The sequence below is a fragment of the Triturus cristatus genome, chromosome 1_1 (assembly GCF_964204655.1).
Source record: "Triturus cristatus chromosome 1_1, aTriCri1.1, whole genome shotgun sequence".
NCBI lineage: Eukaryota > Metazoa > Chordata > Amphibia > Caudata > Salamandridae > Triturus > Triturus cristatus.
The window spans coordinates 124,041,610-124,061,218 of NC_140579.1; the positions used below are offsets into that span (position 1 = coordinate 124,041,610).

General features: G+C 46.5%; 1 protein-coding gene across 4 annotated transcripts in view; it reads right to left on the bottom strand.

Annotated features, from left to right (window-relative positions):
* Positions 1-19,609, bottom strand: part of PTGES3L (prostaglandin E synthase 3 like) — a 99,972-nt gene that overhangs the window by 12,637 nt on the left and 67,726 nt on the right. For all 4 annotated transcript variants that reach the window (XM_085614052.1, XM_085614034.1, XM_085614061.1 and 1 more), the window contains 2 exons: positions 18,272-18,370; positions 8,507-8,596 (listed from right to left, as the gene is read on the bottom strand). In XM_085614052.1, the coding sequence (XP_085470178.1) occupies positions 8,507-8,596; positions 18,272-18,370 (189 nt within the window). The remainder of the gene's footprint in view (positions 1-8,506; positions 8,597-18,271; positions 18,371-19,609) is intronic.

Consider the following 19,609-nt stretch of genomic DNA (forward strand, 5'->3'; position numbering starts at 1 on the left):
GAATTGGTGACCCTTAACCAAATAGTGTGTTTTTTAAATGATGATGGAGCGAGAACACCAGTGGTGGCTCGCCAAGGGAGCGCTGGGGGGCGGTGAGGCGGGGAGGGGTAGGGTGAGGGGGTAGTAGAGTCCGACATACGACGGACAGAAGCAAGGTAAGTAATTAAATAAGTAAAACAATTTACTGTGTACATGCTGCATCGCCAACTCGGAGATGCAGCGCGTGCAAGGTACTTAGTATTTTTGTCTAGGATCACGACATGGCACTCTTTCCCATTTGAGGGTGCTCCAGATTCCAGATATTGCATTATATCTTTATACCAAATTAATGTGCCTGTCTTTGCCCACTTTCCAGCTACTGTTCTTTGCCATGATCTGCATTTTTACGAGCTAGAATTGTAGTGTTCCTGATTCTTATGGATATTGTCTTGGTGATGTGTACAAGCATTTCTGTTTTGGTTTATTGTCACTGCTCAAGGCTGTAAATCCGAACAGTACAATGACATATGACGCTGACAGAAATGACGAGCATCATCGCCTGGTCTCTCTTTAGTCACAGATCGTACATGGTCTCCAGCTTTCCCCATCCTGCTCAGAGTCAGAAATTAATAGGGGACTGATTTAGGCTTTAGCAGATGGGATACTCTGTCACAAACATGACAAGTGCCATAGGATATAATGTACTTCTAATACGTCAAACGTGATATCCGTCCCTCTTTGCTCACAGAGCTTATATGGGCTCCAGCTTTCCCCTTCCTGCTCAGAGTCAGAAATTAACAGGGGACTGATTTAGACTTTAGCAGATGGGATACTCTGTCGCAAACATGACAAGTGCCATAGGATATAATGTACTTGTAATACGGCAAACGGGATATCCGTCCCTCTTTGCTCACGGAGCTTATATGGGTTCCAGATTTACACTTCCTGCTCAGAGTCAGAAATAAATAGGGGACTGATTTAGACTTTAGCAGATGGGATACTATGTCGCAAACTTGACAAGTGCCATAGGATATAATGTACTTGTAATACGGCAAACGGGATATCCGTCCCTCTTTGCTCACGGAGCTTATATGGGTTCCAGATTTACACTTCCTGCTCAGAGTCAGAAATAAATAGGGGACTGATTTAGACTTTAGCAGATGGGATACTATGTCGCAAACTTGACAAGTGCCATAGGATATAATGTACTTGAAATACGGCAAACGGGATATCCGTTCCTCTTTGCTCACGGAGCTTATATGGCTCCTGATTTACACTTCCTGCTCGGTACTCTTGCTCTCCACCGTCTGTCCCATGCCATTTTGAATTAATTTACGATTCTTGTGTCCACCGGGTGTGCGCTCAATGAATAAAATATACTTGCGAAAAAACAATATTTTCCAAATTTTATTCCTGATCCTGCATCTTCGAATATCAGATCATCTCTGAATCTGGTAGGGCTCACCTGCGGCTGTGCTTACCTATTGTGCGGTGGTTATTCAGTGTGGCAATTTTAATGTCTTGTGTCCAAAACAAAAACAAACACATTTTCAGTAGCTCAGATTGCCAGGCACTGGCCTTAGGCAGTGTATTGTTGAGATTATGTTTTTGACGAATAATTTTCAGTGGAGTAGTTCATTGAGTTTCCCCATTGTTGCCAAATGGCTTGTGCTATGTCTGGCAGTGCTTTTTGGACCTTGTAGTTTGGGTTTTACATTTGTAAGTTTGGTAAGTAAACTCACATCAGGCAAAGTATTATTGGATGAAGAGCCAGCTTGTACTAAACATGTCACTCGGGACAGGGACACCCTCCTCCCTCCTCCTCAGTATCTAAGGGGCATATCTACAAGACGGCGCTATTAAATTATCGCCGATTTTGCTCTAATGAGATGCAAAGTGGGCGTTCCTCCCCAAGATAACGGGAGAAATGTCGCTAAGCGACATTTCTCCTATTATCAAGCCTCACGCAAAGCAGCATAGCGACAAGAAAAGTAACGATAACCTCTGTTATTGCTACTTTCCTTACGCCTGCTTTGAAACTGACTTAGCCATGATATCCTATGGAAGGTGGATATCATGGCTAAGTATGTGAGTCCCTATCAGCAAGCTATCGCCAAACTTCGTGGGATTATCGCTGGGTTTCCAGCTGATATGTTTTTTAAAAGTAATTCATGGAGGTTATTGATTTACTTTCAACCTGGAGTCATCTGATGTAATGAAACACATTTCAGGTACATATATGGAAAATAGCATGCAAAATCTAATTACGGCTGTATACCCTAAACTCCAAGGCAGAATGGAGAAACGAATATAATACCTGCTTTTCCCAGGTAAACAATTAGTGTGCGCATTTCCGTTATATACCATCGGGTGGCGCTAGCGAACTGCGCAGCAAAAGACTCACAGTCAGGCCTAACGAATGATTAGTCTCTTTCTCTAAAGGTCATTTTTAATCAATTTAAGTAAATGGATTAGAGTTACCATGCCTACCTTAGATGAAGAATGCTTTTAGCGCTTCGGCCATTCATTCACAAGAAACGCATGGCAGGACACGCCTCAGAAATCGCTTTTTGCAAAAGACTGCTAAGGAAGTTATTTGAGGCAATTGTTCACATGCAGGAATGCGCTTTATTTCGATTCTTGGTTACTGTTCATCACCTTTTCTAAACATCCTGCTACCTGCATTCATCCGAAAGCCCTGTCTGACAGTGCACATCATATGCTCACTTCTTATGCGTTACAACAAACAAATGATGGACGGAATGCTGACAATGCAGACATTCTCCCCCAGTCAAGAGATCTGGGATAAATCCATCGTTCTTTTGCCCACTACGCCACCCCAGTTTAGACATGGCCATTTGCAAATCAGTCTTGACCCTGTACCTCATGGGAACAGTCCAGCCCGAACTGCCAAGCCATGTCTTCCCTGGACCGGAATCAAGCATCCTAGGACCGGTTTCTGGCTATCAGCCGTCATCAGCCAGGATAGCTTGACTCCAGTGGCGTAGTGAGCACGGGTCCCACGTCTGGGAATACCCATCCCACTTAGGGCGAAAAGCGTTACAACAAAAAAATGATGGACGGAATGCTGACAATGCACTTCTTATGCCCCAGTGGAAAGGAAAAGAAACGCCTCCATGATAGTTCACAAACCATCCACACCAGAACCCCCAGGTACAGAGAAAAGACAGAGCTGCAGCCCCAGCAGAGTCTGTGGCCTTGAGGAGGGAGAGAAATGGCAGGCCTGGCAGAGGCCACCTGTCTGTGCCCCTCCATTTGGCTTATACATGAGAAAGAATATGGCTCCATTCACGGGGCGGGGCTTGGGGGGGTATTTGGGGTGTTACACCACCCTAATAAATGTATTAAATAGGGTACAGGTGCTTCAGTCGGGTATTGTGAGATGTCAGTCGGGTTTCAGCAGGATTTTTTACATACACACAGACAAAAAAGCACACACACTCTCACTCTGTTTTGAAAGTCCTCTAAAATATTGGTTATTTAAATAAAATGTTGTGTTTTCTCTCTTGTACTCCTACCAATCTGCATTCCACCCCTTTCCACTCTCCCTTAGGCCCCTCTCATGCGCCCTGATTGTCATTATGGGACAAATTTGCAAGCCCCTTGCGCCACTTTTGCGTCACTTTTAACATGGGAAAAGTGATGGAAAAGTGGCGCAAGGGGCTTGTAAATCTGCCCCTATATGGTCGCCTGATTGTCCAAAAATCTGAAGCCCCGCCCACCCCGCTCAATTTTACTGACCAAACTACGCCCCTGGCTCCATTGTCAGAAGAATGCGGCGCTCAATTTGTGGGCGTGTTTTCAAGAACGTGGCGCAATCTGCTGCAATGTGAATGGGCCAAGGATATCAAAAGAAGGAGTAAAGTCCGGAACAATGGAAAGAGGGCATCTTACCTGCCCTCCAATTCCTGGACTGGACTTTCAGATGTACATGCTGCTGCTGTGTGCTTTGCTTTGAAGCAGTCACTTATGTGGGGTCCCTGGCAAGAAGCACATGAGTGTTGGCGCCCTAAACACCAAGACAGGATTGCAGAGCAAACAATTAAAAGGCCATGGATGTCAGTAGTCGACTCGGTGCCACGATAGGAGTGCTTCTGTGCATTCTGGAGTACCACAAAGGGGTCTGCCAGGTTTAAGATGAGGTGCGGGGCCCACTGTGCATTTTGGGATGTGGGCCCCTTGGAAGGGAGTATTAACTCTGTGGCACCTGTACTTTATAGATCAAACAATTGAGATTCCAACCCTGCCTCAGTGCTCTGCCTTCCAACAGAGCCCCAGTCATGCACATATCTTGCTATATGTGCAAATCACCCGCCGTTTAAAACAGGGGCATGCAGCAGTACTGGGCAGAGCTACCAAATACACATAATAGTAAGGACTAGTTGTCCTTTGAAGTTGGCGACTGTGTATCCACGAGACAAATCATTTTCACTATTCAAAATGGCGCCCAGCAGGCTCTTGCTTCAGAGCGTTTATAACCAGTCCACCTGGTGGATGATGTGTCTGAACAGAAGTATTTTGCCCAGTCCAAGACGCACCTAGGAAGAAATCCTATTTAGGAGAGCTTGTTCTCATATCACTTCCTGTATAGTTGTAAGAAGCATTACAGATGCAGTAGTTTGCCACCACAATGCCTCTTAAGGCCCTAATTACACGTTGGCCGAATTGAACGTGAGAAAAGTAACAGAAATACAGCTCTGACAAGTGCCATGCATCGTGGGCTAGTCTAACGCATTTTAATATCTTTCGCTACATCGCCGCGCTCCTACGTAATATTACGCATACATAATAGCGCCTCTCTGCTTGCTTAAGGCGCTCTCCTATCAACACAGCAGTAGAGCCAGCCCAGGCCTGTGGCAGCTTCCGGGTGTAGTCAGAGAGCCGCCTCTGGTCGAGGAGATATGAGCGCGGCTGTCATGATTACAACAGTCATCTCAGCCTGGGCGAGCTGGTTTTTAAAACTTCCTCACTTCACAAAACACAACAGGAAATATCCCGAAAAGCCAAGTGACAGGCTTCTCTCCCACACCCTTCCTCTACCTACTACAGATGAAAATGCCTCAAATGACACTGCCAGTGTCGAATTCCCCTTACCACTGATTCTGCCTGGGTGGAGAACATGCCCAGCCTCCCAGTCCCTCTCTGAGCACCGAACCACGGCGCTCAGACCAATCACAACGAAGCTGTAATGCAGCGTCGTGATTGGCTGGAAGATACTGGGCGCCTGGGTACTTCCGTTCCAGAGAAGAGGGCAGAGGAGAGGCAGCGGCGGCATCGGCGTTCGCAGGTAAGTTTTTTTCCACCTACCCTCCTACCCCGCCACCGTCCCCTACCAGCCAGCACTGAATTTACAAAGATAATAAAAAAGTTGAAAACATCAAGCTCTGCTAAATAAGGATGTTAATTAAAATACTAGCGGAAAAGTGCAAAGAGCAGCCAAACACAATACCTTAGTTTGGCAGGAACAAGTGTAGTTGCCTCTTACCAAATTAAATGCCGCGGTTATCATCATAATATCTTTCGGCACTTTAAGATCGTCCATCATTACAGTGAATCTATTGATCAAGGACATGGTAAGGGAGGTGTGTGTTGTCAAAACAGGACTGACTGCTGCCACACATAACATGAAGTCACTTTGGCACTGTGCTTTCCCACTAGGCCTACCAATAAAAGATTTATTTTGCGTTATTTGTAACCAGGGCACCTTGTAATACTTTTTTTCAGTGAGAGCATCATAATGTGTTCTGGGAATTTGCAAAATGTGATACTGGATGTAAGGAGAATCGCCCTTAGTTTATAATGTAATGCGATGACCCTTCCCTTTGAATGTGCATGGGACCAGGAAGCGGGTCAACGACGAGCTGTCAAGTGTTTGTCAGACGCGTTGTCGATCCAGTGTCCTCACCACCTGCCTGGTCTGATGCTTCTGGGCTTGCAGTAGCCTAGAGAGCTTTTGCACCAATCACAGGGCGGCTTGAGTGAAACAGCAGGACTTCGAAACCTAGCACACCTCACAGGATATCGATCATGGGCGGCTTCTTCATCGCTGAACGAAACGAATGCCGTGAGTTCCTGGACTGTGGCGAGAGCTAACCTTTCAAACCACACTTCCCAAGACAGTGGGAAGTCCATTAGAGGACTTCTGAGGTTCCCAAGCCAATATATAGTAGAGTCTTTTCTTTTGATATCAGTTCCTGTTTTGAGTACATATAAAGGAAGTATGATGAATGATAGATATATCTCAGTGCCTCTCGGTCTCGGATTTCTTGGCTCAGTCTTCATCGATTTATAGTATTTTTGTCCCTGATTTTCGCTTCCATCCGTTTGGATTGTTTTCTTCTAGATTCTACTCCTGGTCTTTCTTGGTTCTTCTCTCCTTCCTGATGTCTGGAGTAGTTTGGTGTCTTGCTGATTACTCCAGTGTTACCTTTATCTTCAATCAAAAACTACAAGATTGCCCAGAATTCTTTTAATCCTTTCTGCTTTTTTCCTCCAATGCAAGACCCTCATAAGCAGGCACGTGACAACTTTCATGTGTATTATTCTGCAGAGTGGCACTGTGCCATCCTGGAGAACTCTCCCATTCCTCAGACAATCAAAAGGATACTCAACAGACCTTCTCTGCATCCAGTCCTAGACATAAAAGGCTATTTAAAGTGGGCCAGATATTGTTATGTTATGTTATTTAAATTTATAGCTCGGTGCAACAGCTACCCAAAAAGGGTTTACCGGCGCCCGGCGGAAACAACAACAGAGTAGGAGAATGGAGCTTACTGATTAAAAAGCCAGGTTTTAAGGGATTTACGAAAGAGTGTGACGGAGAAACATCACACATAAGTACACGGACAACATAGACATGTTACACATACATAATCTGAGAACCTGGTGCCCCTGACATGGCCAATTCAATTGGTTTCTCCCCGCCTAACTCTAGCTCCCCAAGTCCCCAGAATGAGGAATAACCTGTGAGTCCCAGAAACTAACAAGTCTTTCCCACAGGGTTTGACCAATTCCAGAACTCTTCTGTCCAGGTTCACCACCTGCTCTGAACATGCCGAAAATGCGATTAGAGGACTACTGCAGGCTACTGAGTGGGTGGTGTGAGGTGGGAAGGACTGCAATAAAACAACAACAACATGTACTAGTATGAGCCTTGGAAGCAAGTCACGCTTTTCAAGGGGGGGGCAAGGGTGGGAGCACTTGATAGAAAATTCCAGCAATTATGTTTAGGGTTGCATTTTTCACACAGTAAATTCAGTATGTAAACCTCAGAGGATTATGAGAGAACCAGCCTGCCAACATATTTTGGGCATTTGTTGCTGGGCTTGATGTCAGGAGAGTGGCGAAAGATTATCTTTAAAGAAATACTGCTGTTCATTTACACCTTCTATATTTTTTGCAATAGAATGTGTAAAATTTCGAACATTGCAATGATGTTGAGTTTTCACTATGGAAGTAGAAGTTGGTCAGACACTGCCAAGCTAGCGACATCGAAAGTGCATCTTCAAAATGACTCCACACAGGAAGAAATATTCAGAAAATCTGGTAACTCCAGAAAGTATGGAGTACTGGAGCGAAGGAGCCTTTCTAACTCTGGCATAAACACTCAAGGGCTCATTATGGTGGCGGGCGGACCTGACTCCGCCCGCCCTCGTTGCGGTGTGTGGTACCACCCGCCAGACATGTGGCGGTCCCACCACCAATTAGGATGCGCCCACCATAATGGCGGGCGCATCCAGGGCATTTAACATTGAGGACGGTGCTGCTGGTGCAGCACCGTACGCAATGTCAAAATGACATGCTGTGCATTTCCCTGCACTACATGGCAGGCACCACGCAGTACCTGCCACGCAGTGCAGGGAAATGCAGGGGGTACCACGGGTACCCACACCCAGTGCAGCAACACCTCCCCCAACACAGAGGGGGCCCATGCACCATTTTTGGCACCCTGCACCGTCCGCCAAGCAATCGGAAAGATTGCCTTTGGCGGTGAAGTGGAGGACGGACTTTGCGTCCGCCGCAGTGCCCACCGCCATCCTAATTGAGCGGTGGGTAAATCGTTATGTGATGGCGGAAGGACCGCCACCGCCGGCCCTGCGGTGGTGGTCCTTCCGTCATCCTAATCGGCCCCCTAGAGTTATAAAGTGACAAAGTTTTAAAATCAGTATAATACTCTCTGTAATTCACTGTTATTTACACTAAAAAGAAACTTTTACACAGTTGGTAGATCATGTCCCCAAACCCCTTGTGATATGCCTAAAAATGCACACCTGCTGGCTGTAGATGCCACAGTCGGCTTATTTGCACCCCTTTCCGGCATCCAGATTCATTTTCATCGAGCTACTTAAGCCAACAAACCTTCGCCCCATCCTGTTATCCAACGGTTTTACTAATTTGTGTCTAATGCCCCCTCTCTTTTTTCAGCCCTTATGGTGGTTAAAATCATTGGTGTAACAAAAGGATGGAAACAATATGAATTAGAAAATTAAATGTACAAGGTACCCACATCTAAATATTGTTCCGCTTGGGCCATCTCTCCTTCCTCTTCACCAGCCCAGTCCCGCCAGTTATCAAAGTCCACTGACAGCCAAGCGGGCTGCAAAAAAAAGCAGAGAAATCAATCAACATGGCGCCCAGTACACAAATAAGGCGAGAAAAGAATATATAGGGATGTAAAAAAGTCTTAATACAGGAGATCATCAAAGGAATATCGGGTGGTTCTATTATGGTCCATGTCTACGGCAAATGAACAACACACTGAAGCCCTTTTTAGGTCTCAGCTAGCGAAGGCTGCACTTGCGCAGTCTCGCTCGCGAGATTTAATGACTTGGAGAAGAGGGGCTTGAACCCGCCTCTCTTCTCTCCTCTTCTCCAGTGGCTGGCCTCTTAAATGCTGGTCAGCCATTGGAGAAGAGGTTTGTCTCTCCAAACAAGCCCCGTCCTTTTCGGATTCGGGGGCGTGTTTTTTTGATTCTTTCCGTCCTCTGGAATGTAAACATTCCAGCCAATGGCAAGAGGAGAGAAAAAGAAAAACACACCCCCGAATCCGAAAACGCCACTGCGTTTCTCCGAGGCATTTCTGCTTCACCTCGGAGAAAGGCGGTGGTGTTCAGGGCGATTCCCTCTGAGAGTCCCAGGGAAGGGGTCACTGGGCCAGGACCTGCACCTGTGGACGGCTCGCCCACCCCAGGACCCTGGAGAGCGCACTCTGGCGGAACCAAGAGACGGCGCGGGGGGCAGGGCCTCCCGGAAACTTCTCGCATTCTGTAAGTGTGACTCTCTCCAGTTCTTTTGAGTCTCTCTGTGCTCGTTTTATTCATGCGCTTGGCTGCGCTTCTGTGGTCTGTGGGTTGGGGAGGGGTGGTGACCATCCACACACTTTCAGCACTCTGTATGATGTACCCCCCTTCTCACATGCTCCGCGGCTCATCTGAACTTGGCTCTGCGCGAGAGAGTGCCCAGGTGGTATTCGGAGGAACCGGGAGCCCCTCTCTCCTGCTGCTCCTGTTATGGGGTCACCCGGGGTCTCAGCCCAGAGAGAGGGTCCTTGTCTGAATGACAGATGTATAGGGGCTGCGTGAGGGAGGGAAGGGGTTCTGCCCATCCTTCCCGTTTGAGCGATGCACCCCCCCCCTCCCATTTGCACAGTTCACCCTGGCCCTCTTCCCTGCCTCTCAGTGTGTATGTGATTATATGTGGGCGTGCCTTGTGGATGCACGTGGGTGTGCGTGCTCGGGTCTGTCTGATCGTGTGTCTGGATCTGTATTTGTGTATGTGCGCGTGTGTGGGTCTATGTGTGTTTGTCTGACGGCGTGTGTCTGTGCGTCTGTCTGATGGTGTGTCTGGCTCTGTGAGTCTGTGTGTGTGATTGTATGTGTGTGCCATGTGGGTCAGTGTTGGATGGTGTGTCTGGATCTGAGTCTATGTGCCTGTGAGTCTATGTATGTTAGCCCGTGGTCGATTTTGAGTACGTGTCTGTATGTGTTCTTTTGTGTTTGTATGTTTGGGTATTTGCATAAGTGCTTCTTTATCTGTATATTTCTTGGTGTATGTATGTGCACGCATAAGTACACATGGAGTTGGTTATATATAGGATGTGTTTATAAATTGGCAGGTGTATGTTTGCGAGTGCGTGTATGTGTGTGTGTCAGTGTGCTAATGTAGACCTGTGTCTTTATGCCTGTGTCGTGTGGTTGTATGTCTCTATATTTGTTTATACTTGCGTATGTACCCATGTCTTTTTGTGTGGTACAACTTCGTTCGAATTGTGTAAATTTATGTCTATGCGTGTGTGCCTGTAAACCTGGTTTCACAACAGTAATTTGTATATGTGTGTGTATGTGTGCTTGTTATCATTCACTGTATTTGTTGGCTTCCATTCCATGTGTACTTTTGTGCCTGGATCTGTTGTGCCTCGAGGTGCTTGTCTGTTTTTGTGTCTAAAACCTGTGTCTGTTTGTGTCTATCTACGTATGAAGTTTGTCTGCATACTCTTGTGTAGGTGGCAGTGCCTATGCATGTGTGTGTACATCCGTGTGTGTTTCTATGTGTGTTTGTGTGTGTATGTGGTCACATGCCTGTGTGTGTGTAATCATGTGCTGATGCATGTGTATCTTTGTGAGCCCATGAACATGTGTCTGAATGCCTCTGTACATGTTTGTGAGTGCATTTGACCTTGTAGTGGTGTGTATAAGCCAGTTAATGTGTGTGTATGTTTGCGTCTCTGCGTGCTTCTTTGTGTGCTGAGTATGTATCTCGGAATGTGTCCATGTGTGTCTGTTGCAGTTTGCCCATGAGTGCATGGCTGTGTCTATGTGCATCTGCGGTACTGACGGTGTTGTATGTGCGTGTGATATCTGTTGTGCGTGACTGGTGATTGGAACAGACAGGGGCTGCGGGGGACGCCTATCCCTCCTTTATCGATAGGGGCTGTCCCTCCTCCATTGATCAGACCCTTCTATCGCCCCCCACCCCCGCCTCTTCAGTCAAGTCCTTGAGACTACCTTGAAATCCTTTTAGGGATCATACCCCCATAACGCCAGAGATGGACTGGGGAGTAGATATGGATGGCAGGGAAACAAGGCCTGCCTGACAGCATCCTTAGCACCAAGAAGCAGGCCAGGAGGGGACAGGGGGGCTCTGGAGGCATTAAAACAATCTCCAAATTACGAATAACAGGAGACATTGGCCTATGCTTGGAAAATGTCACGCAGGAGCACGCGTCCCTTCAACAGCCCATGTGCTATGCGAGCAGAGTGCCATAAACAGCTTGAGCCATGCCAGTCACTGGAATAACGGGGAAGGCAGGTGGTTTGACGGCGGCTGCTGCTGGGCCCATAGGAATCTGAAGCAGCAGCCAGGCAGGAGGGCAAGATTAGGGCATGTAGGAAAGGGTACAAACAAGCGATGCAGCCGGAAGAAGGAAGATCAAAGCACCGGCCTGGGAGGAGTGCCTTCCGCCTAGAGTTACAGCCAATCGTGCCACATTCTGGGCGATGGGAAACAGACCTTTCCTCACAGGATCCCTTAATTGCAGAGTGGACTGTACGAATGTGTCTGAGAAATGCCCCCCCCCCCCATTTTGAGGGTATGTATAGAGGGAGGGGTGTGGAGGACTCTGATACCTCATTGGTTCCAGAGAGTGAAATCCCACTGTTGATCTTTACTTAGGAAGAAGTGTCTAAAGTATGGGTACTCTCAAACATTTGACCAGGGGCCACACATTTGGGCTGTGAATGTGATGTGACCGAGGGCCACATTGATACCAGCAAGGTGGCAGTCAGTGTTCGAGGAGGAGTTTGTGGTAAGGTGAGTGAAAAGGTAGTTAGACGTATACATCTAGTGTCTGAAATGCACAATGTAAACCAAAAACTTGGGATTAATCCCGGCTTCTCTGCTTAACCAAACACTGTGATCCTAGGTAGTTGTTCTATTTCACTTTCCCCCCTTTTTAGGTCTCGGCTACGAAGGCTGCACTTGCGCAGTCTCGCTCCGAGATTTAACGTTTTCAGAAGAGGGGCTTGAACCCGCCCCTCTTCTCCCCTCTTCTCCATTGGCTGGCCTCTTAAATTCTGGTCAGCCATTGAAGAAGAGCTTTGTCTCTCCAAACAAGCCCCGTCTTTTTCGGATTCGGGGGCGTGTTTTTTACTTTCTTTCTCTCCTCTGGAATGTAAACATTCAAGCCAATGGCAAGAGGAGAGAAAGAAAACACGCCCCCGAATCCGAAAACGCCGCTGCGTTTCTCCGAGGCATTTCTGCTTGACCTCGGAGAAAGGCGGTGGTGTTTATGGCGTTAAGAGGTTGAATGATGTACAAAGCTACACATTTCCTTAAGGTGAAACTCAAGAGATCAGAAAAAGCTGCTTTACATCTAGCCAAGCACCATGGACAGGAAAGTTTACCCAGATCACAAAGACCTTCTAGCTTTATCTCTTGAAATGGATAGTGTAGAAAATGGAAATGCATCTCAGATATGAACATTTTTGGGAAGGCATACTATACTGGCTTTAGAATACTTCTACATTCGTCACGGTAATAAAGCATTGTTGTAACGTACTGTGTGTAGCGCGAGCCCTGCTCCTGCCCAGGCATTTCAGTTCAGTGTGGCCAGTTTCCACCAAACGGCGCCCGACCAGCCTCGGCTTCTGTCCGCGCATGCGCTCTGGCTGGTTCCAGTCTGCTCCGTTTCTGTTCCCAGGATTGTAAACCGATGCCGCCGTGGGTCTTTTTCCACCGTACAAGAAGCAGAGTCTCCTGGTGAGAGGAGGCCACAGCGGAGGCACGGCAGACTGAAGCAGGGATCCCAGGCATGGCCGTCCCTACGACGTTCCTATCGATGCTGCTGAGTGAGGTGACTGCCGGTGAGTTAAACCATACAGTGCCGATCGCACCCTACCCGCCTGCTCTCTGTTCTGTGCCTGTTCCTCACTTGTCTTCTGTGTTATCTACGTTGAATCCCGCCGGCCCTCCTTGTCTCCTTTATTTTCCCGTACCTTACTTGCTAGAAGCCCTCCCTGCCTGTTCTGTGTCTGCTCCGTCTTACTCTTTTAAGTGTGCTTCTGGCCATATCACTCGGTTTGCTTAGATCTTGTTCATTTTATGTAATTATGCCCTTTCCTGCTTGCTCCTCGGTCTAAACAAGGTCCCTCCAGGGGCCCTTCGGATGCCCTTGTTTTAACCAACTTCCAAGACGCGTGAAAGGTAAAACGTCAGACAAAAATCCTAATGCAATGTGTTCTGTTGGTAGGGATTCTGCCAGCTTTCGTGAGAGTGCCTCGGCGACCAGTGTCTCTGCTTCTCTGCTCTTGCGCAAGGAGCGTTTGGTTAGTTACCTCGTTTACCGGGCATGTGCAGTTGAACCGTCTGCTGCCCCTTTTAGGTTGTCTATTTACCAGTTCTGTTTACTGCGGAGGCTGTGTGTTTGTTGTAGGATCTGATGAACAGCAGTCATCTATTATTTAGTAGTATTTGTGTGTGGGGCTCCGTGTGTGGGTGCAAATGCAATAGGTCTAGCATTTGAGGGAGATTAAGCTATTGACATTGTAAATAACAATGCCGTTTCTTTAAATGTTTTAAAAACAAAAACAATGTCAGGAGCAATGCCAATAGCTCTAACTTTAACAATGCCGAGACCATTGCATTGTAAATGCTTGTTGGACCTTGTTAGCATCATTGCATTGTTGTGTCTTCTGGACTGGGTGCTTATCTGGACCCTGGTAGCAGGAGCACCCATCACTCAAGATGCAGTTAGCCAAGATGATGCCATGATGAAGCATCACCAGCTAATCTTTTGGTGTTAAAGTTTAATTAAAGAGTAGGAAGTCTACAACACTCGCTAAATATGAATGAAACCCTCCATATATGGTATGCCTGTGATAGGGAGTCACCTGGCCACCGTGTACCTACATTTAACTCTTTCTGCCAATCAAACCCTAGTTTTCTCTCTACAGACATCTGACCAAGTGAGCATGTATGTTCAATAAAAACTAACAAAAATTGCGGCTTATAAGTCGGTCAGATCCAACGTGAGCTCATTTCAGTATGCTATAATAATAATATAATATAATCCACATTTGTAAAGCGCAAACAATCACCCGTAAGGGTCTCTAGGCGCTGGGGGCCGTCGGGAAGATTAAGCAAGCTATTGCCCAGAGTCACATGGTGCTAGGCTAATCTACCGCCGGCGTCGGGGATCAAACCGTGATCCCCAGATTCCGGAGTCAGTCGCCCTGGCCGGGGTGCCACACCTCTTTGCCTATGCTATCTGTACCTGGGACAGAACCCATTTGGTCCTGAGCTTTTATTTCCCATCTGGTGCAATCGGATTGATACCATGTTGCCCTTACAAAGTGGATCCTGCTTGTCCATCTTTATGAGAGAAGAGCCTCTGTTCATGAGCCAGACCCAACAGCTAAACCCTCTTCCACCGCTTCCATGGTCCCCACCTGGACTCAGGCAATCCAACGTTCACCACCCCAACATTCTGGGAAGACAGGCAGGTGCCCCGAAGAAAGCTTCATTCTGCTCTGACATGGGGAAGGGCCAAGATACGGGACATGGTCAGCGTATGCACCTGGAGAGAGGTCGCCTGAGTACCAAGGTGGGCATAGAACTCCTTGCACTCGGCAGTCTGGAAGTCCCGGGGGTCTGACTTCCACCACTACCACTCACACTAGAGAGAGGATGGTGTATGAAGCACCCAGTCCAGTAGCTTTTGCTCTGTTTCTGAGGATCAAGAGAGATGTGAATTTGCACTGCTGAGTTACTCCCCCGGAGACCTACATCAAGCTCCAGATCCAGAAGTGTGAAGTACGTGCCCTCCCGGCGACTGCGATTCAAATGCTGCATTGCGCTGCTTTACCTGAGCACCTCAGAGTTCACTGTTTTTCCCCATCCAGTGTCTGTCACTCTTATGTGCTTACCTGCAGGGCTTTGCGGCACCCATGAAGACCCTCAGACTCTAAAAAAGGTCCACTTTAGTTGTGCTCGTCATAGAGTCCAGATAGAGCCCCTCGCCCACGTGGCCAACAAGGCAAGATCATTGATCCATATTCCCAACCACTAGAGACTTCCGTATCATTGTGTGCATCTCCAATGCTATTTGGATTGCCACCATAGGCCTCCATCTTTTCGAAATGTGTGCTGCACTTCCTTTCAACTTTGGATTCCCACCTACTGTAGGAACTCACCGACAGCCCTTTCTCATGTTGATGTGATTTCCAGCTTGCAGCTTGTTTCAGTCACTCCTGGTTGCCTCACATCAGTGTGCTGGAACCTAGGCTGCCTCGCGATGACCAGAAACTACCTTAATACCTTTGTATCCCTTCCTCCCAAAATCTTGTTCACTCCAGGACTCTACAGCACAACAGCATCCCTCAGTTCCACGAGCGCAATCGTTTACAGAATCGATTCCATGGGCTCACTATTTGCACCCAGGGCTCCAGCTGTGCTGTTGGCCCTTGCATAAGAGTATTCTCTGGGTAGGACTCAAAGTATCAGCAATCTCCTGTCTAAAACGACTTAAAAACAAGTTTCATTATTGCAAAATTCACTGGCACGTGTCTTATCAACCTAATAAGAATAAAGGCTGAACCAGTCCTGATGGCATATTATCTACTGACCTCCAAGTCTACAAGTGATCACTCAGATGCTGAACTATCTTTCCTGCTTTCCACAACACTTCTTTACCAACACTTCCAATGATGTAGGGTATAATACACGTTTTTGTACTTCATCTAGCATTGAAAGTATGTGTGTTTGTATGTATTAGGACTTAGCTAGAGAACAACGAAGCACTGACTATTTGGTATCAATCATGCTGAGGATGAATTCACGGGGCGTTTGTCAACTGCGTCACACGATGAAACAAAATCGCTCAGTGGTCGTGGAACACCATTGAGAGATCTCCCTCCTCTGACTAAGTTTTAAGAAAGGTTTTAAGTGACGCGCCATTCAATTTGATGTTATGGAACTTTATATGGAATATATGGGAAACACTGTGTGTTCCTCATTGAAAATTTACATTTGTGCATGTTGCTTTGTTGCGTGGTAAAGCCTCAGCCTCAGAAAAGGGGCTTCTTAATGGGGCCGGGTCAGTGACCCTCTTAACACTTCTTGGACTGGCAAACTGGTCCCTACCAAGCATCGTGCTGGTGCATGACATAAAATGTTCCAAATATAGTACTGGGTTGAAATTAGAGTGATGAGATGCAGAGTTCGTTCCCAGAACTGCACCGTGTGGCCCAGATGATGACACTGAACGGCGTCAATGTTTGGGATCGGGCTCCCGGCTTCACTTGGAGGTCCAGGAGATGCTTTCTAAACTGTAGATGGTCTGCCAGAAGTATCTTCCTTGCTTGGGTGCAATACATTGGGTGAGGCTTTCAGACTAGTCACATTGTAGGGACTCCTGAACTGACACAAATACTCAAGAAGAGGCCGCCAGAAAGGGACACATTAGCCAATGTAAGGCCTTCGGAACTCCAAACGATAGTTCGGTGGCAGCTCCCAGAAATGTATAATAATCCAGATGTAACTTTCAGACATGGACACAATACTCCACATGAGGCATCCAAAACTGAAAACAGTGCTCTGAATGTGGGCTGCTGACCTGCAGAATATACTTGAGATGTGGGTCCTAGATATGGGTAGGATTGTCCAGAGAAACACCCTAAAACGGGTCTCAATATTCCAGAAAAAAAATCGACAGAATTGACACAGTGTTCCAGATGTCGTCTATAGGACTGGCAACAATATTCCAAATGTACTTGCCATAGCTCCAGATGTGCGCCAAGAGCTTTTCCCCACACCCCAGCGGTGACCTCTAGTCATGCTGCAGAAATGCATGCAGTTCTGCAAATGAGGCTTCATGTAAAATGCAAACATGTGGTTCTTTTTCCAACTGACTGCACCACTCGTCTACTCCCAACTTTCTGGAAGTTCCTTACGATGCCTTAGTATACTCTTTAGTTATGGTTTGACAATAGGTTGGCATGAGTTCTTCGTCTTCTCGGAGGCATGAACAGAAATGCTGCATGCGGCGTCTGCGGCAAAATGAATGGATCAACACATATTCTCCAATAACTATCTAGTGAGGCAGTTATGTAGAGTGGGTACATTTGCAAAAACAAGTGGAAAAATATTGAGAATTTAAATTATTTAAATCAGCATACAGGAACTGTTTGGTATAGATTCGGAAATTGTACCTGGGAATAAAAACATTGGAATTTATAAGAATACATTTATGTTGATGTTACTTATAATTTCAATTTAAATTAGAGAAATTGAAATTGATGTATGTAATTTGAGTGGGAAAAAGTACTTCCGATTTAACATGAACTCTGCGTCGCACACTTCATTGGCAATCTACGCTAATGCTCATTGAGTCTAGGGTTCAACGAGGCCTCTCTAGAAGGGACTTTACAGGCACATTGGTAAAGCAATGTGTAGAAGGATGTGAGTGCGTTTCTGTGCATGTCCAGGCATGTCCAGGCATGTATACGAGTGTGTGTGTGTGTGTCCACAGTGAAAAACAAGCATTGGCATAGCCAATATGTCTTTCCTGTGGGACCCATCGCCTTTGCCTATGTCTTTTGGCATTGCTCTATAGCCGTCTAGCATGATCATAAAATAAATACAAAATAAATAAATAAATGGGTGACTTTGGTGCGTGAATGTACATATGAATGTATGTGTATTTGTGAGACAGTATTGTGAATAGGTGTGTGTGCAAAAAGGGTGATTGCATGGGTGTGAGTCAGTGTATATGTATGTGTGTGTGGCCCCTGATCCCATACCCGCTAAAATTACTGGCGGCCACTGCCAAATATTTGACCAGAGAAAAGTAAACAGTTTCTTTTTTTAAGAGAAAGTCATTAAGCATACAAACATGATTTAGACTTGAACTAATGTTCCTCTCACTTCCCCATGTTGTGCTTTTCAGAGTTGACAAACCCTACAAATAATTGTATTAGAACAATACAGGAAAATAAATCATTAAACGATATATTGTGACTATCGATGAATTACTAGGTTCAAATGTATCCTGTGTTGGTTTTTGTGGCCAGATCAATGCCAGATGGTCTAGCTATCCACATGGCAAAAATGTAGACACAGTGCAACTACACTGGAATCATTCACATATTCAGTGACGATGCTGAATATCTGACAGGACTCTAGTCCTTACAGGCCAACAATAAACACCCCTAGGACATAAACCAATGCACTCCGCTTATCACGCACTCATCGAAGCATAGTGGCAGACGCAGTGTACCTTAGTCGTATTTTTTGTAAGTCGTGGCCATGGCACCTTCTCTTTTCGTTTCCTTAAAAAACAAGTGATGGATCTATCAGAGCGCCGTTCCCGGGAATCCTGTCAAAAAATAAGACAGTGATCATTTCAAACAGAAGAGTTGGACATATGAATTGATGTCAGCTTTCCATGTGAGTGGTAAAGTGTGTCTGGTGGGAGTTTATATCACGTAACTAGGATATTAGGTATTCTAATGTCCACTGTCACTTATACCGACCCCTATGGTACTCCCATTATGGACCCCCCCAATGTCACATGCTGAATCGGACTGCACAGCATCACATCTGTGGCCTTTACTGAAGCAGAATCATTGACTCCAAGTGCTATTCTATCATATGATGGCGACGTGAACTCTGGAAAGATGCAGGGTCTTGTGTAGAGTTTGGTGGGCAGGATACTCCATCACAACGTAGCTCCCAACTGCGTATTACAAGTGCCACAGGCTACAACACATCTGTAATAGGGCGGACGGGAGATCCACCACGTGAGAGTACCTCATCTGCTAAACTCTAGATAAAGGCCCTTCATCAGTGTCTCAGAGACCAAAGCTCAGTGCCTCTGATATGTGCACATCACAATCAAGTTGGGAAAAGGGTCCAGACCTTTCGAAGGACTATATCCAGGTCTCCATCCATTGCAGCTCCATCAGTTTTAGCATTCTGATCACACCTGCGCACATTCTCATGTTGCCTGATGTGCATTTTCTCGCCATTCACACTTAATAGGATCTTGCCTCTCTTACCCAAAACACCAAGCAGCTCTCAAAGTGGGGGTCCCCCATTAACCAGCAAATGTGCGCTATCCATTTCACCCAGCAACATTTTTATTTTTTTTAAAACACCAAGAGGCATCCTCAATTGCCATTCAATGGACGCGCTTAAAGCCGTCATCCAAGGGCGATGCATAGCGATAGCAGCAGGAGTCAACAGGGACAGACAAGAGAAAAGGGAGCACCTGGAATCCCAAGTTAAAGAGTCAGAGAGGGTTCATCGTAGGACCGGTACCGTCCAGGTCAGGAGACAGCTTAATGCTGCTAGAAAGTAGCTGAAAGCCCTTGATTACGACCAGGTGGAGTATTCGCTCCTATGGACCAAATAGCGGTACTATGCTGGTGGTAATACAGCTGGGAAACTACTGGCGACTCTGCTGCGAGCACAGGTGACTGCTCCTAGGATCAGGCAAATCAGAGGCACCCAGGTGGAGGTTTTAAGTTCTGATGAAGACATAGCGGGAATATTTGAGTCTTTTCATACCGACCTCTACAGTGCAGACAACTTGGGTCCAGAGGCAGCCAGACAA